Source organism: Lasioglossum baleicum, chromosome 9, assembly GCF_051020765.1.
Source record: "Lasioglossum baleicum chromosome 9, iyLasBale1, whole genome shotgun sequence".
Taxonomy (NCBI): domain Eukaryota; kingdom Metazoa; phylum Arthropoda; class Insecta; order Hymenoptera; family Halictidae; genus Lasioglossum; species Lasioglossum baleicum.
This window is the reverse complement of record NC_134937.1, coordinates 12699293-12726548: the sequence shown is the minus strand read 5'-3', so window position 1 is coordinate 12726548 and position 27256 is coordinate 12699293. Positions and strand designations below refer to the sequence as shown.

The 27256-nt window shown below is 46.0% G+C and overlaps 1 protein-coding gene across 2 annotated transcripts in view; it reads left to right on the top strand.

The window, feature by feature from the left end:
* Positions 1-27256, top strand: part of Pdk1 (Phosphoinositide-dependent kinase 1) — a 578009-nt gene that overhangs the window by 189013 nt on the left and 361740 nt on the right. Inside the window, exon 3 of one of the 2 annotated variants that reach the window (XM_076429674.1) lies at positions 18021-18059. The exons of the other annotated variant lie outside the window; for it this stretch is intronic. Coding sequence (XP_076285789.1) covers positions 18021-18059 — 39 coding nt within the window. The remainder of the gene's footprint in view (positions 1-18020; positions 18060-27256) is intronic. 2 annotated transcript variants of the gene reach the window in all.

Here is a 27256-nt window from a genome sequence, read left to right as displayed (position 1 = left end):
ACTTTCTTGCATTCTTCTCGGATTTTTTGGGATTGTTTCACCGAATAACTATTTGCAATTTTACCGGGAAACATAATTTTCCTCGGCAAATAGGGAAATATAAAATTAATTTGACGTTTGTAACCGTATATTAAGAGTTCTCATGGAAATTTTCCGTCTCTTAATTGCGCGGTATGGTAATTACCGGAAGGTACAGGAATTATACGGCTTCCAATAAAAATCGAAGGTAGTTTCGTCGGGTAACAAAAAACGTCCTATAAAGAACTTGATTAACACTTTGCAGTACTGACCAACAACTCGACGCAATTTTCAATTTAGCCCGTGAAACATCATTCGGATAATTAATATCCTTCCTCGTCATACTATTAAAAATGCTAATTAATTTAATAATTAAACAGTGAGAAACGAGAAACTCGTAAATATATTGCGACTCTGAGGTAGCTATAGAAAATGTTGATATTGTTTCCGACTGTACAATAATTTGTAAGAGCCATTCGAATTGAACTACGCTTTTCAATTTCCAACATTCAGTTGGCATAGAAAATTCCCCGTGTCGGCAAAAAAAAACGCTCGAAGAGAAGCGTCAGCGCGAAACCCGCCTCCGCGATCCGCTAATTGTCGATAACATTTGAAAATCGCGTTCGGGCGTGAATAGAGGCGCGAATGGCCGGAATTACATGTTTTTCCCCTCTTTTTTCTGTTTATCATTTCCATCCGCAAGACAGCCATGCGTGTGCAATACGGAAATGGGGACGTCAAAGTCCATTGAGCGAAGAAGCACACTCGAAACTCGCCGCTCGCGCGCGGCTTTTAAAATATCCCGTGGGGACTCGCCTGGTAATCTGTCCATGAATTTTCTACTCCCTTTTTTCTCTCTTCTCTCTTTCTATCTTGTGCGCCACGTTTAATCCCGTTCCCGGAAAATCTGGCCGAGTTCCTCCGAAACTAAATCGCTTTGCGATTCGCTCGATTTTTCTCGGGAACAATATTAGTTCAACCCTCGTCCGTCCCTCGTGACAATTTGACACAGTTTTCCCGAAATAAGTCGTACTGTCCTGTTTGTTATTGGCAGATAAATTTGACCGAAACTTCGTGACTTTTATATTTTTAATGCGGAACACATTTACATACACATTTAGATATTGTATGAGGTATTATACCAATTTCGTATGGAAGTATTTTAGGCCGGAAGAAGTGTTAAAATAACTCCAGGTGCAAAGGGTTGAAAAGGCTTGGTTCGGCGAAGGAGTGTCTGAATTTTCGCGATGCGTCGCGTCGCGGCGTGAAAACAGCGAGCGTTCCGGGTTCCCACCTGTGCCGCGTTTTCCACGCATGCTGGGAAAGCGCCTAATTACGGTATCTCGTCGGTTATCGCTGAAAATCGTCGAGACTCGCCGATTTTGCAGGGGCAGGTTGATCCACGGTGTGTCGTTTTTCTCGTATCGGTCTCTAATCAAAGAACTAGTGTCGGTCCCGCGAAATTTCTTCACATTGTTCTCGTCGAAGAGGGGGTGGGTGGGGGGGAAGGGCAAACGGTAATTAGACAGCGACGGTCGGCCATCCGGCGGTCGTACATCACGTAACCACGGTGCGTTTGACACTTATTATACCTGCAGTCGTACCTAGCTGGCGATACAGTCCGCGGATAAGCCGTAGGATGTATACATACTCTCTCGTCGGCGACGCGTTTAATCCCCGGCCGTGACACGCTCATGCTACTTTTCCTCCCTTTATTCCACGCGCGCCCGCCCTCCTTTTTTAATCGTCCGCTGGACACGATGCTCCCGAAAAATCCTCGTAAAGGATTTCCACGGGAATAACCGGGCGCTGCTGTGTTATCCGACAATCTGCGGCGCCCGTGCTCTCTCCGTAAGTATGAATACGGCGATCAGGGCAAATTGGATTTTTACGTGATCGTGGCGCAATGCGACATTCCCGGCCTCTCCGTATTTTATCGTTTTTCTTTTTTGGGAATAATATAAATTCGAGCCGGATGATCGACGAGTCCATCGTTATTCTTTTTAACGCTCCACTTTTTTTGCGCTGCAGAGATAGTTTCATTTATTATCCCCATTGCAATCATGTGTTATTCTAAATTACAGCGTGTAGCTGTGCAGAGGCACAGTTGTTAATTCGCGCTCGCAGCTGTCGGCCGGAGCTAAACACCGAATAATGCCGAGCGTCAAATGATCATCATCTGGCCGTGATTCGCGATGATATATCCCGTAATCTCTAAAGGCGGGCTAATTTCGCAGCGGCCGCGTAGCCGCGATTCAAAGGGCGTAATTAAAGTGCAGTCCTCGCAGTGAAACGCGAATATTTTCGTCACGTGACAACCAGACACCGTCAGAGATAGCCACGGCTTTCTTCTCTTATTCAGGCTAGTGGACGCTGCCGCGAATCTCTCATGCGGTCCCATTCATGTTTTCAGACACTACCTCGCGCACGATAACCTCTCGACTCCGAACCCTCCCTCCATTTTTCCTTTTTCCGTTTTCATCGTATCGTACGCTGTCTCCCCACTTTTCCCCCCGTTTCCCCTCTCTTTCTCTCTCTCTCTCTCTCGCCCCTTTCACGACATCCCTTTGTCTCCCTTCTCGTCGATTCATCGACCGATTATCGGATTTTCGTCCGCCCCTGCGACAACATCAACCCTCCGGCTTCATCTTTAATTTTCATCGATTCCAGAATGTAACTCACCCTCTCTCGACTTTTCCCCGGGACGAAGCGTAGTTTATTAGAATAACGCACCTACATAAAGACATTTCCAAGAAATTTTATAAATCTTCGTATTCCGGAGAAATGAAATTAGTTTCATAGTACTTAATTTCGCTCCGAGATTTCGCAGTGTAATGATAATGTAACTCGGTTGTCTTCTCCTATTAACGTTTCGTTACAACGCCCCTAATCGAGTTGCATTCCGGGAGCGTCCTCTTCGCGTTGTCGCATGTGAAGACATTTTGAAGTAATTAGGCGCGGCGGATGCGCGTCCTCCATTCGAAGAGTGAAGTTCCGGCAGTGATCCGAAACTTTCCACATTAATTACTCCATTAAAACAAAGGTAATCAAGAAAGCGTTAATTAGGCGACAGACAGAGAGCTAGCCGTGGGAGTCCTGTTAATGCTCCGCGATTTTTCCGTTTCATTACGCCGCCGCGCCGCCGCTCTACGAAAACACAGCGGCTTCTCCGCCGGGAAGATGTCTCTCTGAAATCGGCGAATACAACGAAGTTAACAGAGAACTTTCGCCCAAAGGACGTCGCCGTCGCGTCGCGTCGCGCGAACAACGAAATCACGTTCCCATCGAGCCTCAACCATCAACCAGCCCTCCTTGCTCATTATTATTTCTTCCTCGGAACAGTACTCCCTTCGAGCCCTACGAACTTCAAAGGCTCAGGGCTCCGAACGGAAACGTAATCGAATCGACGCTGCTCATTTTCTGTTGTACCGTGAACGATGGCCTCTCCGTGAACTCCGAGAAATTCAGATAGCTTCACGATTACTGAGTCTCAAAATCTTCGTCGAATCCAAAATTGTAAAGATTGTTCTACAATTACAAGAGAAAACTGAAGTTTTTCCACAAAAATCGCATACTAAGCGTTTCCAGCCCTCGCTTCGACAACTTCCAGGCATCCCAATGAAAGGATTAAAAGCAACAAAGCTCCAATATTTTTTGCGCAGAGATCGGTACAGTTTATTTTGCGTGAGGCGGGCGCTAGGGCGTCTTGGGGTCGCAGCTCGATCCGAGGGGACCTAACGTCGGTCTGTCAACCTGCAGCGTCGCACAGGGGCTGCGAAGACCAAGGGAAGATAGCAGGGGTGGCCTCGGTAGGGCTCGAGGGTGGTTGGACCAGGGGTGTAGCGCGGGAGGTCGAGGAAAAAGGGGGTTCGAAGGGTGGCTGGCTGGAAAAGCCGCGGGCTCTGCTGGCGTGTGCAGGACGGATACGTGCCTGGACTCCATTACAGCTCTGGAACCACTCTTTTCTTCCAATAAAAATGAAAAAACTGTGCGTCCCCCACCTCCGTTCAACCCCCGAGCCGGCGCATCGGCCATCGTATCGGTAACTGCTTCGAGACCCGAGTCTATCATCCCCTCCTCGACTCTCATCTCGACGACCCCTTTCTTCTTCTTCGTCGTGATCGTCGTCGTCGTCTTCTTCTTCTTCTTCTTCTTCGTCTTCATCCCCCTCTTCAACCCCTCCTTTTCTTTCTCTCTCTCTGTCTCTGTCGTGGCCACCCTTCAGCCAGCTCCTCGAGATACGTCCACCGAGCCTGAAGACACGTTCGCGGATTGCCGTCGAATAAATCGACCCTGCTGTGTGGCTGCACACGTCTACCTTCTTTCCCCTTCAACCTATCTTCGTCCCACCCACCCCCTGGTCTACCCCTCACTCGACCCCCATTTCGCCCTTTATTTTTCTTCGTTTTCCACTCGCGTCTAATTCTTGTCTCCTGTCGACGATCGTACATGCCTGGGATTCGGGGCTCTAAGAGACCATGCGACGGGCCGGGAGAATGTCCGCATGCGGAATTATACTGGCAGGACCTGCTAGGACCACCTAGGAGCTTTGTAGTTACAGAAGTTTCAGTATGTAGACCGTGGAGCTTGAATTCTTGTAGACAGGTTCTGAAAGTACGAGGGTAAGTGAACAATTATCTACACTTTTCACTCTACAATTTATTTACCTGAAGCTACGGTTTCACTATGTGAATATATAATATGTTGCTTGCAAATAAAAGGTTTTCGGTTGATCGTGAAGCCACTTTTACACCGCAGTTTGTACGTCCAAGTCTAACGATAAGTCCCCCTTCATGCGTCACACTTGTTCAGCCACTTTCAAACTTCTCAATCCACAAAAACACAGTTTTACGTGATAATGCAGTTCCCCCATATTGCGATGATAGACTACGATGAATTTCCGAACCTTTGACACCCTCCGACCGGAGGAATCGGATCACTGCTTGTTGCTCCACTTTGGTGCAAACTTCTAATGGAGCGGTCATGATCTATCTGCGCCAGAAGGTAGAAAAATGGCAGAAATAGGAAATAAGCGAGGACAGAAGGCAGTGTGCACAACGTAAGAAGAGTTATGTCAGCAGTGTAGATAATTTTTGACTTGCTCTCGTATTTTATTTTCGGGCACTGCGTTACAGAACGTTTATTCTTTTAATTCACGGAAGAGAACTAACGAATCGGTGATTGGGATTGTTTGGCAATTCCACGGTCGAAATGCAAGATTTAATGATCAGGATAACTAATTATCTCGTTGTAATTACATTTGGCATTATTTCAATGATTCAGTGGCACCCTGAACGGTTGTAACCCGCACATCATATATTTGTCCCCGTTACATATGCATGCATTACATTATTCATATTTGTATTTCTCTTTGTTCAATTTTGCATAATAAAGGCGTGCAATTAATTAATTATATGTACACGGCGGGCCTCGACGGTATCGCGTAACCCTAAACAAACTGATCGGCAGCGCTCGAACGCGTGATTAACGAGGAAACCGATTTTAGAAAAATCATCGGCTTCACGCCCTTTTAGCTACGAGTGGATTCGACCTGTCTGCTCATCACACGTTGATTCTATTTGCTGTAAACATCGCTCGTGGTTTAATACTATTTTGTCTATATAATAATTGCGCTCGGATTAACGCGATGCGCGTGCGTACAAATATAATGATTTCCTTACCAACCAGAACTATTCGATATTGAAAACTTCGTTGTTTCAATCGATGCCGATGAGTTTACTATCAGAATTTACTACGAAATATATCCGAATTGCCGAAGTTTCGTCGTTCACAGTGAAAAAAAAAACGGAAACGGGCCGAAATCAGCTCGCCGCTGCTCGAGAAGCAGAATTCGCATAAATCAGATACGAGGAGCTGAGATAAGGGAAACAGTGCATCGAAACGGGGTATTAAGTAGGGTAAGGGGACGGGTAAGACGATAAGCAACGCTTAAAAGTCGGGGGATTGAGATTTATTCGTCGCATCGACGACGACAGCTTGCTCGCGCCGCGAAGACGAACGGGAATCCACTTTCTCGTGTATCGTTCGGTATCATCTCGAATATATATCGTGGAGCCGGTGCACGAATGCTGACGGAAACAAGGATCAGACGCAAGTAGAAAATAAAAGGAGGGGTAGACACGGTGACGGTGGATACATATGTCCCTCGAATATAGGTACGTGTTCGAAACCAATCCTCGAACATTCCCTCGTAGATATCTCGAGGGCTCGACAAAGGAACGACATCCTCGAAGGAGGACGAGGAGGAGGAGGAGGACTGGACTCGCGATTAATAATGGACGGATAAAAGGGAACGAGAATCCTTGCAGCGACGAGGAAGACGCAGCTGCATCCGATTCTGCCCATCGATTTTACCCTGTCCGTGTATTAAGGGCGTAGGTGGTGCCAGTGTGCGAGCATCTTCGCGATCAACCCTCTGCGGTTCTCAACATTTCATTTCGCTGGTCTCGCATCGTCCCCTCCAAATTCTCCGTTTCTCCTCAATCACTGACAATTAACCCTTCAAAATTAAACATTTCGTCCATCCTAGAATATTAAAATGTTTAAACTATGACTTTTGTGGCTGAGAATCGAATTGGACAGGAAATTCGATCAGGGTTAATTCGTCGTCTTCTGTCCGAAGTATAGAAGAATTCCTTCACCGAAGGACCCTCCCCTAGACTCCATAAGGGAGAATTTGCCGATCGGCCGCCGATAAAAAATCCCCTGCTCGCGGGGGCTCGATAATTGCAAAGATTATCGTCCCGATCCTTGCGTTTCCAATTAAATGCACCTATTTTCTCCAGGCTGGACCAAGGGTTTCTTATCAGCGTCTCGAGATACGGTCACGACGTCTGGAGACATGTTTCCAATAGAACGACGTTTCCCTCGCGATACGTACACGTGCTTTCGAGCTCCTTTTCCTCTATTTCTACGATTTTCCGCGTTCCTCCGGCTCCTCTCCCTCTCTTCCACCCCTGTTGGACCTATCCTCTGTTCCCCCAACCTCTTCCCTTTCATCCAATCTCAACGGCGCCGTCTAGAAACTCAGCGAACCGAACTCGCCACCGAACAGTTCCGCTCGCGATGTTTTATTTACCATTATCCACGGGGAACGTGTTATAGTCTGAGTTTTTGCGAAAGAAGATTCTGAATATTCTTATCGATTGTTAGGTCTGTTGATTCTTTCGAAATTCAGCCTGTAGCGATGACGTATCGCACTTTACCGATGGCAATTGCACACACGGGGCCCGTCCCAAGCCGTCTCGTAATTAAGAATTATAGCAGCGTGCGTTTAGTTGAGCGCGGATTATTTACAGGCCATTTGAAGAGGTATCGTTAAACGGAGCCACGAGCCCGCGAACGGGTAATCAAGTAATTCATAAATCTGCCGTGCAAAGTGGCTCGTGGCTCTTATCTAATTGTACGGTTTCCGCGCGGGGCCCCTAACAAGAATCGCGAAACCTCCCGACGCGGGTACACACTTAACACCTAGCGCGCCCTCCTAATGATCTAATAAATCTTCTTGCCGCTCTGTCAGCCGTCGCTTGTTTCCTCGCCGCTCCTTCCACGGATTAATTCGCCTCCGTGTTCGTTTCAGCCGAGGAAACCTGCTCGCCGATAGGCTTGACCAATAGCGTCTCGATCGGGGATTGGGAACAGTTATAATTAGACTGCGGATGTTTACGCATTTTCCAATTTCTGTCGACAAATTGTAAGAGAGTGGAATTAAATAGAACCATATTCAGTTTTAATAGAAACAGCCTTTCTAGATTCAAAACAAATGAAAATTTTGCAATATTCTATCGAATTTTATATTCTAGTCTTCTTTCAACATTTTGTCTAGTTATAATATAACCCAGAGAGAGAACCTCGAAGAACATTTTAGAATTATTTTTCATTTTATATTTCATTTTTCATAGTTCGTTAAGAACAGAGTTGTGCAATCTAAGATTGTCGAAACGAATGTTCAGCATCTATGGCAGAATCTAGGTGCCAACGTCTAATGTCAATCACAAGTTCTGCTACTTGATTGATTAATGCTCGTCGAAGCTAGCTAATCAACGCGGCGAGCTATAGTGCAAGCAGAAAATAGTTTCTACTATTGCACAGATTAATACAGTCCCCCGAACGAAATCGAGGCAGTACGTTCGATCAGATCGATCTCGAGCGTTCGTCAAGAGCAGGATCGACTGTCGATGCAGAAACTCATTGCGCTCTAGATTGGTTTCACTATTTCAAACTCTCTGTAACAAGCACTATACCTCTGTATAGCAGCATTTGCACACCTTATCGATCACTATTCAATCTGGTCGTCAGTGCGTCGAGGCCGATATTAAACTGTGTGAAGGTGTCGATGGAGGCCCAGAACGATCTCTAAAACGAGATATTAAAACTAATCTCGTGGATTGACGTTTGTTTCGATGCGGTTGTGATGTCTATCGCTTGCTTTCGAGAACTCAGTGGTAATGTTGTAAAGAACATCGAGAAACAACTTGTTATTTCATCGATCTTTTACCACTATGTCAATTTGACACCGAGGAACAGATTCAAATGAGGGAAGGGTGAGGGTTAAAAGATGAAGACGCCCACGTGGAAAGGAAAGGGTAACAATCTTGTCGAAGAAGACGCGACTGAACTTAGGGCCTACTTCGAAGACCCAGTGTCCCAAACACAGAATGAACCAAATATAGCTTCCACCAGCTCTACACCGACAAAGACAAAGAATCATCACGGGATGTTCTTGTAGCCTTGACAGAGAGACCTACCGATTCTTACCCTACCAACTCTTTCTCCTAATGAATTCATTAGCAGGTCCAAAGATAGACCCTACTATCTTCTGCGACACCTTTCCAGCCACGAGCGTTCATCTGAATCGCGTAATAATTGAACGAACCAGGGATCGGTAAATAATTCAGGGTATCTATAAATCGGTCGTTGAACGACCGTAGTAAACCGAGCACGTTACGGTTTTATTTCGGTGGGCCGGTGATTGACGTACGTAGCCGCGACACCTGCTCGAATCCCTGCGTCCTCTTCAACGGAACAGTCCGATTGACATTTAGGTCGAATAGAAATATCCGCGCGCTCGCGGACGTGACGTCGGTACAGGAATAACCGGGCAGATAACGGATCGCGGATCGCGGTATCGGGTGCCGCAAGGATTATCGGGAACCTCTCCGGTTAGAGAACATGCGAGTCCGGCCATCGACCGATTTAGACGCTATTGATAAATCAAAGTGAAGCGGACGCGAGCCCCGCTCCTCGCCTTTCGCGAAATACAGCTCGAAGTACGGCAGTGTTCACCGGGGTGCCAGATCGTGGGATTCGAGAGCCGAGTAGTGGGGGAAATGCTGCAGTCAGAACCTGAGTGACGACACTGAGGTATAGTAGTCAAGTAATACGTCTGGAATCCGGATGTAAAAATTCCTGCGTTACAGGAATCGACTCGAGCACAGCTTGGCGAGTTAAGAGAATTCACTTCGCTAAAAAATCTCGCGGAGAAACTGCATGGCAAAGCAAAGCGGAAGGAACAGATTCCCCCGGGATCGTTTTTTCCCCGTTGCGAGGGCGGATTAAACGTTTTCTTTAGATTCCGAGGAAAAACACGGGAAGGAGGACCACGATCCCCGGGCAGCGGATACGTCCCGGGTCCCGATAATTCCCGATGCGACGTTGGAGGCCAATAAATTTTCGCGAATCCTTCGGAGCGAGGATACAAAAGCCAAGCCCATTGTGCCGGTGTATTTTCCCAGTTCTTTCAGGTATCCACTGACCGGTGGAAAGTCGAAAGGGAGCAACGGCGAGCTTCGCCGAGGCTCGGTTGTTTTCTAAAAAAGCAACGGAAGCGACCAACCTTCTGCAGGAAGTCACCGGAACATCTTTATCGTGCCCTTCTCTTATCTCCAGATCCCTTCTCTTTCTCTTCTCTCTTCGCTTCTTATGTGCCCCCTTATTTCTCGTGTTTATTCCTGCGGTGTCCCCAACCTTATATTTCTCATTTTTCAATCCCGTGGCACCAGCACCGCGTCCATTGGCGTGCGAGGCTTGAATTACTGTATTTCGTGCAATTTTTATTACAATATGTGCTTGGATAATGTAAAATTGAAAATATAAAACCGGTCATCGGTAGGTTTAGTGTTAAGAAGATATTCGATTTGATAACATTCCACTAATGTTTTCGGAAAAGATCGTGAAGATCTCTGAAGCGCTTCTTCCAGATTGTTAGGAAGACCCTTCAGTGTTAGCGGAAGGGCGCCGATACCTCGTCGCAATTATGCTAGCCGGCGTGCGAAACGATTCCATCGCGGATTCCGACGTGATTGATAAATCCCGGATGAGCCGGCTACGAGAACGAGTTTCTTTTAATATCGCTCGGATCGGGGGAGCGTAAGTTCGCCAAATGGTAGCGCGATTCGTCAACGTCCCCTCCGCACGGTCCGCGAGTAAATTAGCGAATTGTATTTGTCGAATCCTATTCGTGATTTATCGGTGCCGATTTCCCGCGTCTTCGCGGCGAATTAATTTTGACGCCGCGCCACCGGGAGGAAGGGAAATATAGAAAGAGAAAGAGAAAGACTTCGTCGCACCGGACGGCCTCGTTTCTTCGGATATTTCTTCCACTCCGTCCATCCATTTATATCTCACAGATGTTCGCGCGTTTTTGCAAATTAGCGGGACGATTGTTGCAGGCCGATTTCAGTTTCCCGCCTTTCGAATGCCTGGCACAATGTACGCTTTCGCTCGTTCGAATTCCTTTCGCGATTGCTCGCACCAGTCACGAGGGAATCGAATCGATTCGAGGCTGAGCAATTAGCAGACTGCGAGAATTTCTGTTTTTCTTAATTTGGATATAATGGTTCAACACGTTGTTAAATAAATGTTAAATAAATGCGATTTTGCGCAATGCTCATGGCTAACGATTCTTGATTTTCTCATTCCGGGAACGGAATAACAAGATTTCCATGAGAGATTTCCGTGAATAGCAGCAAAGAAATCATTTTAAAATTTATTAGTCTTATTAATTCCCCGAACGCAATTATAGGAAGTCTCGCCAGAAGGGATTCGTCTAAATAATTCAAGAACCGTTTCACACAACGCATCCGTTGTTTTGCATCGCAACATTGTGGTTAGAGCCATCCGAATCACGAGCGTGACGGCGGAACAGAAAAGGAGTCGATTCTATTTACTCGTTTTCTCCGAACCCGTTCCATCCTCGGGATTCAGTTCGCGTAGATAACGCGAACGTCAGCCAATTGCGGGCGAATCCTTAACGACGATGAATCGTAAGTATGTATCGCGTAAAAACCATCTCGGTCAAAATTCAGAGTCACTTCGGCTGCGAAGTGAGCGGCGAAGCCTTACCGCGAAGTCAATTCCGTTTCTTTATTCGTCTGTTAATGAGCCAGGGGTGGGTTGAAGACATGCAATCTTCTATCTTGAACGGCAATGATAACGTGGCTAGGATTCTTTTCAACGGCAGACGAGAATTAATTGACGGGTCTTCACTTTGTGAACACTTTCTTGCCTGGTTTTAACGAGTTCTATGCTGTTTAATACCTAGGAATTGTTCGTTCCTCCTCGGATCCTTCGTTTCCGCGAAAACGTCCGGAAACGTGCATTATACTTGCTGCATTATAATGCGGAGAATAATAATTCTACATCAACTTCCAACGTCTCGTTCGAAGTGCTTGTTATGTTATGCTAAACACGACAGAACGTAGCAGAGAATGAGCTAATCTCAGTTTGATTCTGGAACCTGGAAATCGGGTAACGAAAATGTCCGTTTGAAGTCGTTTTCGAGCCGGCGAATTTTCGAGCGCCATTAAAACTTGTCGGGCAAAAAAGCGGCGGGCTGTAGGGGGTGGTAAAAACGTTGATGCTGCGCCGGGGATAGACTACCCCCGTTCGAGCACGAAAAATGAGTTTGCCCGAATTAATCGCAGTAAAAGCGGGCCGGCGTTAAGCATTCACTGAGCGCGTCGCAACATCGGCTCCCAACAATTACAGTCCTCCCGCGTTCCCTATAATTTCGCGGACGTCCATCGAATTTCCACGGGAGCTGCACCTCCGTGAGGGAACGACTGGAGTAAGATAAAAAGAGAGAGAGAGAGAGTGTGAGAGAGAGACAGTAAGCGGAGAAAGAAGCGTCCCGGAAATCGTCCGTCGAGCCAAGGAACTTTTTCCTCCGTCTCTGTTTCGCCGACTCCCCTCGCCACGGGTAGACTCATCGCCGGAAGTGGCTCCGACTGCGACTAAACTTCGCGAGAAGTCGAGTTTAAGAGCTTCTGTCCGTCCCGACGGGCCATTCTAAGATTGAAATTAATTATTTCGCGGGGACAAGAGCCGGCGACGCCTACCGACGCGAACGCGTAACGAGCAGATGCCCCGAAAACGCCAGGTGCCACGGTGACACCACCATTTCGTTGCTGAACACGGTTCCTGAACAGTGGGGGTGGCATGTGAGACTGCTTTATTACTCGAAGAATCATCTCCTCGATCACTATGACGCTGTCAAGCTAATACGGAGTCTGAAATTTCAGACTTGTACCGAACATTGGTAACATTTCTCTTATCGATGTTGCTACATCCGTTTGTTTCAAGCTCGCACGTAATCGTACGGGTAACAGTGAGTTCATATTGTTATAATTGCTGACACAAGGAACGGAATCCACGGAACAAAAATAAATGTTGCGGGCACAGCAGCGAAGCGGTGAATCAGCACGTGTGTCTGTATTTTAAACTGTGATTTTGCGTTGCGGTAGCCTGGAGGAGTTTCAAAATAAATAACGTATCAAAGACGAACCAGACCGCAGCATAATTTCTATTTTGCATAAAGCATAAACATAATCGATGCGTGTTCCCGTTGAATTTCTCTTGCAAGCTAATATGTAGGAGAGAGGTAAGGCGAAAGGGCACGGAGAGATAGTGACACCGCGGGATGAAAAATAATCACTCGATCGACTCGAATTAAAGAGAAAACTCTCGGGCGAACATCGATCTCACTTTGGTTACCACCCGTGGTCAGCCAGCGGTAATTAATCAGGCTGCGCGGCGCGCACCGGCAATTAGAGGTACCGATCGACGGGCAATTAATACGCCTCTTAACCGCGATCGGCGATCGATCATCGAAATGTTATTCCCGCAGCCGGCCACGGCCGCGGGGAAGAATGCCGAGGATGTAACGGTATCGGATTAGTAGCGTGAATTAAGCCTTGCCAGTGTCCTTCTGCCAGGGAGCCGACCAACAATTTACTTCGTGATTTATCTCCTCTGTATGCGAGCTGCCGGCCTTGCAAGAGACTCCTTGCAGTTGCCAAAATTGAAATATATTCGAGCCTTTGTACATCGAGCTGCTTCAAATCCAGAATCCAGCAGGTTTTACTATGACGAGAATATTTTTTAAATGAGCGAGCGAGGTTGATCGTGTTGATAGTGATTCCTTGCGCTCGCCAAAATTGAAATATTCGAGCTAATGTGTCTCGAGCTACTTCAAATCCAGCATTTAGCTGGTGTCACCATAATCCAGAATAGTTTTTATATGTGCGAGCGAAGTTGATTGATCGTGTTGATCGTGTCAAAGAATTTAGAAATATTGTCGTATTGCTAAACGATTATTCGGAAAACAACACGTCTACATAGCTCGAATTACATCGGAAACAAACAGCTCCGATTTCGCTAAAAAAATCCGCAGTTTAGACATAACAAACGGAACGGCAACGAACCCACGCGTCGCGGTGGATGTCGTAACTTCGCCGTGGAACGGATGGAAACGATCGCAGTTTCGAGACACGCGTGTCCCCGGAACATGAACGACACACGCGAAATGGCGAAAGGTCGTCGAATACCGCCGAATCGGTAGAAAATCTTGATAGTCGTCAGGCCGATGAAAAGAGAAGGGGAAAAAACACGTTGCACGGGCTCGCCGCGCCACGGAAAAGGCAGTTGCGCCGAAATGCCACTAATTTGCAAGCTCGGCGCTTCGGGGACCCGGTGCCAGGATTCTCCTACTCGGTTCTGTTGTTCATTTCGGCCCTCTCTCACTCTCTGGGCTCTTTTATGCTCTGAAAACGTGACTCACAGCGAGTTCATTAGCATCCGGAGCCACGCGACCGTACGAGAAACTGCGCCGCCGCCAGAAACTCAGCCTCACGACGACAACTGGGAGAACGGCCGGCGAAAGATAATTCTATTGCTATCGTGGTTCCTTCATTGTTATTCCCCGCGGATATGTTGCCTCGCGTTGCCGTCCTCCTCCGAGCTCGTCGATTACTGCACGCTGGCACTCGTGCAGCCAGCGATCTTGCTCGTTAGAGCTCGGGATCGAGCCGGCTCGGTCCAGAAACTTTTATCTGGGTCAACAACACCGTCTACCTCTGAACTAGCACTTTTCCACCCCTACGAATCCGTTCCGACACCTTATGCACAATATCGAATCAGGCAATAAACATTTCAGAGAAAACCTGCCAAACTTGCAGAAGCTTGTTCCAATCGTTCGCAAATATTTTCCTTCTGTATCTTTATCCTCTTAACTGCGGAATTTAGTTTAGAAAATCCCTCAGTGAGTAAATGGTCCTATCATAAATTTTACGAAAAACGAGGAAGGATTACATTTTTATTTGATAAAAAGTAACAATTCATTCTTGAAATGATTATTGTTGAACACAGTTAACTGGTTCATTACTGGACTAAAACACTAATATATAACATTCGACACAACGTAGTACGGTTTTATTTATTTCAGATCTACAAAGGCTAAATTAAAACACGTCTACAAAAATAGTCGTAAATAAAATAAAATATACATCCGCGGTCTATTAATTACTAAGAAGAAGAGTGTAATCACGGAACAAGGATTCGCAACCTGCATCCTGTACAGTAAAAGCGCGGGGGCTCGCCTTCTAACCCAATTCGACTAAGAATCACGAAGCCCATTAAGAATGTTATTAGCAAAGTTCCTCCGATTCCGGGTCGCTCTGATTTCCCAGTGAATTCGGGGCGGTTTCGGGTTGCAGCGGGAGTCCCGGTTCCCGCTGCGCCGATTACTCATTTACAGGTAATTTACTGTTTAACGACAGGGGTGGCGCGTTCGCGCGCACGCTGGCGCCCGCGCATCGGCGCACAGAGCTTTGCGAGATGCCGTGCCGTGCCTGTCTCGTCAAGCAGCCGCGAGTACACGGAATTTAATTAACGATGTCGTTACGGCTGTCCTTAACTCGCAAAATTTCCCGTTCAACTATTCAACCGCCGGAGATCTGCTGGTTGCGCCGAGACAGACGCGTTGTCGCTCGAAACCCGTTTCCAAGAGAAAGAAGTCGGAAGAAAAAGATTTTCAATCGATATGCACTCGGACTTTTCTTGAACAATTTTAACCGAGTTGCAAATGGTGAATCAATATCTTCCGATCGTTATAATATCTTAAATCTAATTTGTCTTTTATGAATGCATATAACTACTAGGTCATTCGGAAAAAATAAGTTTGATGACATTTTGTTCTATGATCTTGTTGCGATTTTCCGGGCAACTTAAAGTCCCATGTTCGTAGAATTTGTTTTGTGTTCCGGCCAGAACGACGGTATTCGCAGCCGACGATTAATAATGAACTCAGCCGCGAGTACAGGGCGAGCATTGCCATCGAAATTGTAATAAAAGTATAGCCGGCCAGATACCGATCGGAATTAACATGCCGGGACGTGTGCGTTTCGGGGCGATCCAGCGGCTCCTTTGATTCGAGGATGTCAGTGCGGCTCCATTAATGCGAAAACCGGCCCGTAGATCCGTCGACCGATTTCGCGGGCAACCCTGCGCGATGCGAACATATCCTGAACACCTCGTCTCTGATTGTCTGCGATCAGGCCAACCAACAACGTTGCACCGGTCGTTACGTTCGTCACGGCTCCGTGGATTCGTCGAACAAAATGTCTGCGTCCCACCCTTTATTTTTCTTCATTCTTCTTCTTGCTCTTCTGTTCTTATAACCTTCGATGAGAAGTTTTTCTGAAATCGTCCCAGGTTCTTGCACTATTCTTTTCTCCGTCGTTTCGTCTGTGGTCAATGCTGGCAAATCGATTTCGAACGACTCGCCGCTGATGCGTTTGGTCTGGTTTATTTTGATTATGCTCATTGTTGCGAATCGTCCGTGCACGAGTCCACCAATTTTTGTTTATTTCCGATGATCAATCTGTATGTATAGCACAAAGACGTAAAAAGTTTCTGAAGAAGAAGAAACATTGTCACTTATTATTTATTTATTTGTTATTGCTTCAAACCATAATTGTACAATTATTGAAACTGTCGAGTGTCAAAGCACGACGACATTGTCTGCCGAAATATTTTCATAGCAAAATCAAGTCACATTTGCGTGGCCGAGATTAGCAAATCTGCTCGCGCGTGACGGGAGCGTCCACGTTCGAGAGGTTTCGAATTTCCCCGTTCGGTCGCGAGGATTTCGCGAGTTCGCGACACCAGAACCGTTTGTCGTGTGTTCGGTTAGGTGAGAGCGAAGATGGCGCGTGGTTTGCGGCAAACGCGAGCCCGAAGTTCATTAGCACCGCCACGCGCCAATGGCCAGGGCCGTTGCACGCTGGCGCCGAACGAACCGAAGAAAAGAGACCGCGCGCGATTCTCGCAACGTGGAGGAACGAATTCTTTACGCCGTTTGCACGTGACCGCGTTCGCGGGAATTCGCGCTCATCAAATTCCTTTTCCGCGAGGAAATATTACGCCTCTTACGCTGCCCCTCGTCCCCTTTTGCGTCACTACGCGTCCCCTTTTGCGTCGTATTTTTTCAACGTTCAGCACGAGGACACTTGAAATATCTTGCGACGAAAAATAATTGTAGCTCTGAATTCATATAAATGTCAGTGAAATGTTATGAATGTTTATGTGGACGCTGTATCCTGCAATGAATGTAGTCTATTCTGCAAATAGCGTTATTGCAACGCGATTTATTGCAGAAATTAGATTGTATACACTGCGGTAACTACTGTATTATTCCGCGGCATAGATTGCTTACAGAGTTGCAAACACATTGTATAATGCAGCCATGGATATTCATGGGGTTCCCCATGGTACAGTGCTGGCCTCGAGACGTGGGTGGATCACATAATATTGCTTCAATTATATTTTAGATCGTGTAATGCGTTATTACAGAGAACCCGTAATTAAGAACGAACTTATTACTTTAATGAGGGCTTTTTCGATAACAACGGGTCGAAGTTCTGTGTGAAAGGACATTAGCCACTTGTCTCAAGACTTCGTTCGTGACCAGGCTCGTAAAAATCGCATCATTATTTATGTATCAGTGTCATTTTCATTCATACCCTTTTTACGTGCTACTCTCGCTGTATATTATTTTCTATTTACATAAATCGGCAATATTTAGAAATTGCAAATGAAACCAGCATTCCCAACATGTCACGGAATGCAATTAGAAGTTGCGGACGGTCTTCATGGTTCGGATGTTTAAAGTTCACTTGTTTGGACTTTGATTGACGGTATATGGCAACGTCTTGACCCGCCTGGTCTGATTAATCACTCGGAACGTTGCCTTATATTTCAATAACTCGGCTGGAATTCTCCTGAATCCGAAGATTGTTCGGAACAGCGATAAGCTCCTTCGTATCGTGATCGCATTTCAGTTGCCATTCTGTGCGGAAAGACACGTGCTTCCTCGTTTTCGACATTCAATCTATCGTCACGCGATCGCGAGCTCTCGTCCCTCGAGAACGTCTCTCTCCCTCTTCCCTATCTCTCTATCTTCCACTATCTATTCTCCTCTTTCTCCTTATCAAAAGGTCAATCGTCCGCAAGGCTATTGTCGCGCCAGATCTTTCCTCAAATCGAAAATAAAATTCCGATGACCACGTCGTCGCCTCGGACTCCGTCGGAAAATTTTCTGTAATCGGATCTGAACGCGAGACTGTCCGTGTCGCGCGCGACTCAACTCGATGAAGTTACCGATTAAAAATAGACCAATTAACCTTTGCCGTTTCTTTTTTCAGCTGGAGGAATGCATGGCGCCGGAGGAGTCGCCGGTCAAGGTAGAAAAACGATTGGTTTCTTAATCCGCTTGTAATCTACTGCGCAATGCCGCAGAAACTCGTTAATTAATCTGCAGCTGACGATTGCGTGGAAATTATATAAAAGGCGCGCTCCTTTCAATTCATTTCGGCCGTGTGTTCCGTAACGGAAACAATTGTCCTGATTATGGAAAATAAAGTAGCGGATGTTCTCGATCATGTGAAACAAAGAATCAACGAAAAAATCTCTTGAAATATACGTGCGCCCATAATTATGAAAGTGGTCTAAGTAAGTCGTGTATTTCTTGTTTCGAGATATTTCAAGGAAAAGGATGATTGAAGTAATGGTTCATTTTTTACGGTATCGTAAGAAACTGATAAGCTCATTTTATTCAAATTTTCACTTCACGGGCTGTATCCCAACAGAAACATTTTTATTCAAGAGAATATAAAGATCTCAGCACAGCGAATAATTAAATTCGTCCTCGTCCAAAGAAGAAGCAGAACCTTCCAAATAGAAATCTGTAAACCACAGACGACTTTGAATTACTTTGAAACCGAGTAAAGGGGCAATTTCGCAAGGAAATCTTGGTGTAAAATAATGGAACACGATCGTCCCGAGAGATTTTTTCGCAGAGGAATGAATAACGGAGCTACTTAGGTGTTCCGCATACGAATCGAATTTCCACACGATCGCCAGCTGCGGCGGCGGCGGCGGCGGCTGCCAAAGACATTGCGGAACCACGTTCTATCGATCGAGAATCGATTCCGCCCCCGATCGGAAGTCCCTAAATGTCACCGCGTAAAAGTATCCCTCCACAACGACCCACTTTTCCCCGTCGGTGCGTCGGGACTGCGGTGGATTGCAGCGTCGTCGGGGGATGCACAACCTGCACCCCCTGCAACCCCCTTTGGCCTTTTGCTCTTCGCGATATCCCGGTACGCGGACCGGTTTATATTAAATATCCGACCGTGCCCGATCCAGACGCGGCACGTTTGCGACCGGCGAATGCAATTACAGCTGCATCGGAACTGGGGCAACCCCTTCGAGCGTTCAGAGCTCCACCGTTTCAGGAGTGGAGGTTTGCCAAGGAGAGAGAACGGGGTGAAGTGACCATAAGTCACTGGACGCTTATATTGCTGGCTGTATCTTGCAGTACTCTTCTGTTTTTCGTTCGTCGTTAATTTTTTTTAGGTACACTACCAGGTTCATTTCACGAGTACCTTCAGAAAAATCAAGGGAAAATTAAGTATCAATGCCTGCGTAATGTTCGTTTTGTGCATGATCTTTAAGACAATTCATATTGTCTTTGTATTAAAATATATACTGCCTTAAGAGTCGCCACAGGGTATACACGAGCGAAATAGGCAACGTAATTTAGGGGTTGTTCTCCGCATCAGGTTTTTCCTTTTCGTTGGCCACAGGTAATTAATTACATCTAATCAGCGAGTTTGGAACGTTTTATAGGCGCGTTGGGAATCGGGGATTTTCGCCGGAGGGTGGGTACACAAGTTAATGAGGTACATAATTTGGAAACTAAATAATTTTAATAACGTTAATATAATATAATGAGCAGAGCCCCTATATTACACGCGTGCTGTTATTCGAAGGCTCGTACTCTCCGGAGGAAATGCCGACGATGAATATTCTATTCGAGATCGTGGCAACCTATTATATTTTAAAAACTCTGGTATTGACAAAAATTTGAAATACAGTTTCGAGAAGCATCAATCTCTCCAAGTATTTATTCTTACAACCTCGCGTAAAATCCACGAGACATGAAATTCACGAAGTCAGTGTAGAAAGCGATGACACCGGTGCACCGCGGCGCAAAAAGGGGTGCAGAAAAATCATCAGAAAGGGGGGTCCGTCCTCACGGAAGAATGGCCGGTCCATTATTCGAAAGTAGACAGGAAGAACTGAAGGACTCGTCGGAGAAACTTCGTCGAGGACTTTCGCGCTGCGACTCGCCTCAGAGAGATTATCACGTCCTCTCTCACCCTTTCTCTGGCCAGCCGTTTCCTCCTTTCCTCCTTTCCTGCTCCTTGCCCATCCTCCCTCATCCCCTATCTCTCTCCCTCTTCTCTCTTTCTCCTCCGTTTTCCGCGTGGCTCATCTTGCATTCTACGAGGATTAAGGCTGACGGCATTCCCGGGTTTAATAAGTGTCGCCCGAATGACGTGAATTAGTCCAATATGTCTGAAGCTCCCGGTAGCAACAATTCAGGCCCGCTGCATCGCGTAATTAAAATTACTCCGCGCGTCATACTTTACGTCAGGGGGCTGCTATGCTATGGGAAGGGGTGTGATCGAGGGGGGTTGGTTGTCGCGACGTCCTCTCGCAGTAATTGAAGGCCCCAGCGGGGGTGGCAGGCACGTAGCCGAGTATGCACGAAAATCGGCCGAGATACGGACCTAACCTGTTTTAATGCTTATTTTCGTGAGCCTGTCGCCTCCCATATTCCTCTTCTCTGATGTACAACATGCTGGAGGCAGTCTAGGTTGTGCTAGAGCCCCGAAGAACAAGCTGAAAGTACTTGAACTTCCTCCTCAGCCTATGCAGGGTGGTCCACCTAAATATGTATTTCCTTTATTTGTGATGACTGGACTGCGGATTTTATGCATTTATGACAAAAATGGGCACGTGCTATTTAAAGCAGTGACATGTTAAAAATATTTAAGGACATAAATGTATTATTTTCAGCTTAATAGGATAATTAAAAGAAGAATACAATTTTTATTGAACATTTTTCATTTTGCATAACGATTCGCAGTCCAGCGATGACATAACAAATGTTTCGAATACAATGTAAATGGTATCACGAGGTGAATGCTTTGCAAATGTTATTTTGCCTCGAGGTCATTCTTTCCGGAGTGTTCAAGGTCAGCGATATTCTTCTTCTTGTAAATATATATTCTTCGTGTATATTATTCGTCAACTCAAGTTTGCTATAAATGCATAAATATCGGCAGTCTAGTCATCAGAAATCAAGGAGATACATATTCTTTTCATCGTGCGACAGCGTGCAGCAGCGATGACGGTGATTAATTAATAATTTGTGGGTAATCGGAACGATTGCCGAGGCATTAATGGGAACGCGAGGCGGCTGCCTGCCGTGGTGTTAGAGTCCCGGCCGCGACTGTAATATCGTCACGGCGGTGTGGTCAGCGTGTCACGTCACGGGACTTCAGAGAGCCGGAGCCGTCACGGTCCGCGAGAGGATCGTTATATTAATTTAGGGCTAGCGCTCATTAAAACTTAACGATAGCGCTCGTTATCCTCGCCCGATAACGACGTACGCGCCGATTATTATTCGCCGATTATGTCGTGCAGCGTTTTGTTTCGCCTTCGTTACCGTGGCCCAAAGCGGGCCGATTATTACGGGGCTCCGCTCTTTTCCCGCCGATGGCCTCTCAATACGATCCTTCAGGGCCCGATACCACTCAGTACCGCCGCGTAGTATCTTTCTTTCGTTGATAATGTAAGATCGTCGAAAATGCTAGCGACAAAGTTTAAAAATCACTAGAATCAACGAAGCAGCAGCTTTACCAGTCACTCGGAACACGCAAACGTCGAGCGCAGCTTTTACGCGGTGCGAAACCCCTCTCTGCACACGTTTCGCGAACGATCCTTTGTTCGGAGAAACCAACGGTTCGCGAAAACACGCGGCCCGCCGATGTCAATTAACAGAGAGAGGCTCGTACGTTGATTAAAGTTATCGGTCCAGGTAATTAGTGATTAATTAAGGGATCGTCCTGTAGAGCGGCGTGGCCAGGATCGTTCTTCGTCATTGGCACTGCTAATTGGCTGTAATTAGCACGCGGGCCACTCGATTCCTCGAGTTATCCGTGGGTTCCTTGATCCCGCTGTGACTCGCCACGAAAATGGTTCTTTCGGTTGATCGGCCGTGTGATACATGGATCTTCCCGGTGTGTTCCCGAAATATCTACTGTAAACACTGCTAGACACTCTGGACACAATAAATCTTTTGTCTTTGATCCTTCAGTCTTTCGGTCCGCTGGAATAACATTGGTAATATTTACGATCGAAATTCTTGAGTCGAGTTCTTTTCCGTGTAATAGATCTTTCATCTTTCTGTTACCGGAATCGCTGAAATAAAGCAGAGGATATTTTTGTATAACAAATCAGCAATGTTGCAATTCCTGTGACCACTGAACTAGGTCGAAGAACATTTACTCTGGATGTGTATTAGCAGCAGTCCCACTCCTACCTAATAAATTCTCGATTTCTCAGTTCTGATGTTCATTAAAGTAACTGAAAAAATGTTTCGCGAGTCGAGATATGAGAAGAGAGTGACCAAATTCGTCACCGAACAGCAGGAGTCTCATCGTGACCAGGTCTCCCGCTGTTCCGTGCCATTTCCGGGCACGGTCCGTCCCGTTTCGAGCAGAATTCTCCAGCAGGTGGCTCGTAATAATCAGATTCGTTCCAGCCCGGAGAAATCGGTCGCTAAAAATTGAGAAGGTTATTTAATTAGTATCAAAGGTATACGGGTAACACCGGGTGGAGCGGCACGGCGGGCACGTTTAATTACACTGATGCCGAGGGAGAGCTCGTTAACGGTCGCGCGGACTGCGTAACGCAATTTTTAAACATCGTCAAAAAATTTATTACGACGTGCCACTGACTTCGTCCTTCAATCCACGTTTCCGGAGAAAGAGGACGTCCGCTGCTGCCATCTTGCTTCCCTTTTCCTGTCTGCGCTTCCCTCATGTTTCAAACATTATGGTGTCCTACCTTGAGAACGCGCTGTCTCGCGTATTCGCAAAATTTTGCAATCAGAACTTATCATAATCTTTTTATAAGTGCACTATGCTAGTTTAGTTTTTTTTTAAAGTTCGGGTGACATTTATTGCTATAACGAATATTTTGTCAGATCGAATTGCTAGAATTGATTTAGCGTCGGATTTTTGTGGATCGATTTTGAAGGCGGATGTTCAGCGTGCCCGATCGCAGTTCGATCATTACTGGAACGGAGACCGTGGTAGGCTGTGACCGCGGCGTAACGCGTCGTAATGCGTCATAATGTATAATAATGCATCACGTAGGGTCGCGTAATGCGCGAAAATGGCCCCCTCCAGGCGGGCTGGTTTTCTTTATTTCATCGCCGCCATTAAACGCGCCGTGATTTCCGGCTGGCACCGGTGCCGCGGTGTAATCTAATTTCGCGGGCTGCTCGCGCAATTATTGCCCGGCGCGAAAAGGTCCCGGCGAACCGCGCGATATGTCGCTTTAATGGCCATTATGGGCCACACCCACGACCCAGACCGGCGACATCATGCTACGAGACTCTGCTCCTTGCCGGATACCCTCCGCGTCTTCAATTTCAACACCTTAAAGCCGAATTTCGAACTGGAAGTTCCTTGGAAAACAAAATTTCCAAGCAACAAAATGGACGCTGGGCATGTTGAATTCGTGTCGACGTGTGCATATCAGAAAATGAGAAAATTAATGGTAATTGTGGTTGCATTCGTGCTTCTCGAAACTTCATAGGAGGTCTAGGAATATTTGGACTATTTAAACATCAGCATTGTAAAAAGTATCGCGAAAAGGCATGTTATTAACGTAACAGATCCGTTCCCGCGGAAACCGAATTCGCAATGCACGGGTGAACAGTAAACGGCACTTTTCCGGCATAAACAGAGCATCGTCAGTCATTAAACATGGTAATGCGCGGAAAGTTGCCGGTAAAATATGGTAATTAGCGTCGACGAGATTATAGCTATGCGGTAGCGACGACGGAGGGCGGCCCCGAGGTTTCCGCGGCCGCGACGACAAACAGCTTAGAATAATTTAAATGTCTGCCGCAGATAGGGAAACGGTAACGTTTAAACCGCGTCTCTTTGGCGATCAAACACCGTCCCGGAAGTATAATATTGAACGGTCAAATTGCGCGATCGAGGCTGCTCGTCCTTGTCCAGGCACCCCGGCTGCTTTCGAGCTTGTGCAAACGGAAGCTTTCTATGAAAATATTTTCCCGACCGTGCCACCTTTATTTGCAATTCAATCTTTTCGCTGTTTCTATCCCGTAAACCACAGGTTCCCCTAACTTCCCCCACTTTTCTACAAAAACAAATTTCCTTTAATCCTTCCTCTTTTAACTATAACCCTCATATTGAGTTCTTCTTTCAAAAGTAATTTTAATAAATGCTCCCTACGTTTTTTAATTCAACTTCATCCCCCAACTGCATCCGAAATTACCAATGCACCCTCAATCCCTTCGGACACCCTCGAAAGGACAGGGTCGCCCAGTCTGGTACGACACTGTCGCAAACGAACACTTGAACAGCATAAAAAATACAGGCAGACTTTATTATTTATTACTTCCGGCAAGTAACTGCGAAACAATGCGTTTCTGGATTACATAAATGCATGGAGAACGCTCGTCGCGAACGACAATGGGTGCGCAGTCCCTTAAGCCGCGTCCCCATTTGAATAACAATCCATAGAGTAGACATTATTATCGATCCCGATTTATTTGCACGATCGGAGCGTGACTTTCAGTGTATATTCGCGAAACATGTGATGGAGGAACTGGAAGCAACGTTACAGAACTGCTTTCTGCGGATTGTTCAGAGTATCGTGCTAATAAATTGCACAAGTGGATACGCGGCTCCAGAAAGAGACCCGCCACGACTCCTCGGCATGCATAAAAGCGAGCGTGCACGTATGTATGCTAATCGTACGTACTTCTTCCTTACTGTACGAAGATTCATGGCACAGTACAATTTCCCACCCCTCGTTAACGTTAACACCTTATTCAGGGTCGACATTATCCTCGTCGCGGACACGCGAGACCAAAGGCTGGCCAGTCAAGGCACAGCTAGACCAATTAAAAACGAACCTGAACAAAAAATAAAAATACGAAAGTTCTTGTTAAAAAGACATCCAAGACAGAGATTAAAAGAATTCCTTCTTAAGGTGTTAATGAGTGACCCCGCAACGTGTTCTCCTCAAGTTTCACTGAGAATGGAGAACACGCTCTTCTGTCTCTTAGTTTGCTAACCCCGAAGAATATCTATCGCTGCTAACTCCCCATGAAGTAGACCATAGATGCTTTATATCGAACTGTGCTGGATAAGTATATCATTGGGAGCACAAGAAACCCTTCGGAAACTGGACCTGGCTGCTGATCTTTCAGATGCTTTCGAATTTTGGAAAAGTCTCGCCGTAGCATGTTCGCAGTAGCCGGTCCGGCATAGTAATCACGGCAGTTTGTGGATCAGTTGGCGGACGAATGGGTAATACCGTGAACCGGCACCCGTCTCGTTCGCTATAGCACTGATTCGAACTAATTCCGTGGATTCCTCCGAGCGCCAAGTGCCAGAAACTTGATAGAGGAACGAGCATACTGTAAAGCTAAACGTGGTACAGTATTTCTTATTTGTTCCCGAGGAGAATAGCTTCCCAAGACGCTTACCGGTGATACGTGGCTGACCATGAAGCGTACGATCACGAGTCTGGCTCGCCGAGGAGCTTCGATGACGGGACTGTGCACTTGAAATTCGTTGAATCATCGTTCATCTCTAGAAAGTTACACAAAATTCTGTTCAGCCGTTGCAATCGAAATTGCGGCTTAAGAAATTGAAACGTTGAGCGTCGAGCGTTCTTTCAAATTAAATGGAATATTCAGAGAAGTATGAAATAATGAATTTATAGTTGATTTGTTCGCTGCGACGGGTGCGGATGTTATTTTCATTTGTAGTATTAACGAAAAGCGTTAAGTATGAAATCATGCACGAGAGAGGGCAGCATAAATTTCTCAGGTTTTGTGCACATAAGACAAACAATCCAATGTCATCATGATTACTCTAAAATATTAAACATAGTCAACCTGGAAACATCATCTGATCGAAGAATAGTATCCGACCAGAGCTTTATTTTTAATTTGATAAATAATAATATAGATTGTCCCGCACTCCTGAGGCAAATCAATTTCTATGTACCTGAACGTGTTTTGAGAACGAGAGCAGGATTTCAAACAATGAAATCCAAATCCACATATGGAGTCCTTTAAATCCTTTAAATCGCATTATTGCAAGCTCAAACATACTGTATAATAATATTTTTAATGGCACGTTACAGGCATTAAAAAGAAAATTACGCAAGATTATTTTTTAATATCGTCCCTGTATTTGTTTAGTTTCGTGCTTGTCCCTTCTTATGTAAATTTTAGGTTAAGACTTCTTTTTTTTTTGTTATGTTTCTTTTTGTTTTTATCAGTTCTACTATAAGCAACTGTAAACATCTGTATAAAAGGACCTCGGTCCGTATATAATAATAATTAATGGAATGCGCCTCCAGTTGGACTTCTTACGTGAAGCAGTCTTAAGATAGACTCGATTGTGTTTCTTACAATAGAGCCCCTCAATTATTGTTCATTCCATTTATACTTCGTGGCTTATGAAGCTGGTTAAAAATTGGAAATAGCAAAATTGTAACGCTGTGTCAGTTTTATCTTGCTGAAAGTTGTTTCTCGAGACAGAACTGCTCCTGTAAGTTTCTCCAGGTTGATATAAAATTGCATACGCATCCTTAGTCTCGTTATCGCTCACCCCTAACCACTGATCACCCCTATTTCCGGAAACACTCGTGCCCCCGGTGGCTGGATCGAAGGAAAAACACAAGAATCGCGTCGCCATCGACGCCGTCATAGACGTGTACGTTCTATTAATATGCCAGAAACGTAACGCTATAAATTCTATTTCGAAGCCACCCCCGGCGGTAGCCTTGAGAGGCAAGGGCAATCGATCTGGCAGGCCGTGTTGTACAAGAGTGAACGAGCGCAACACGGTGGTATCACCTTTTCATCGTAATCACTTTTCTGTAGAAACTCACTGTACGTGTGCCTCGCGATCCGACGACTCCGCGAAAATTTATTCGCGTTGCATAGACGCCGAATGTCTCTGGTCGTCAACGGTTCTCTTCTCGCCATTTATAAAGATGCAGACAATTTAACAGTAAAGAAGTAAGACAATTGAACACAGCTGGTTACGCAGACATTGATACCAAATTTCCCATTGGAATGTTTCTTCATCGGAATGTGGTGCGCCCGGTTGAAATATTTAGGTTCGAGCGCCGGTGCCGGTCGCCTAATTCCTCGGTCGTGCACGATACGTCGGTTTTTTAACTAGTCCGCAACGGAGATTGAAGTTTTTAATTTTTGACGTGTTCGCCCGGCACTACGTCGACAGAT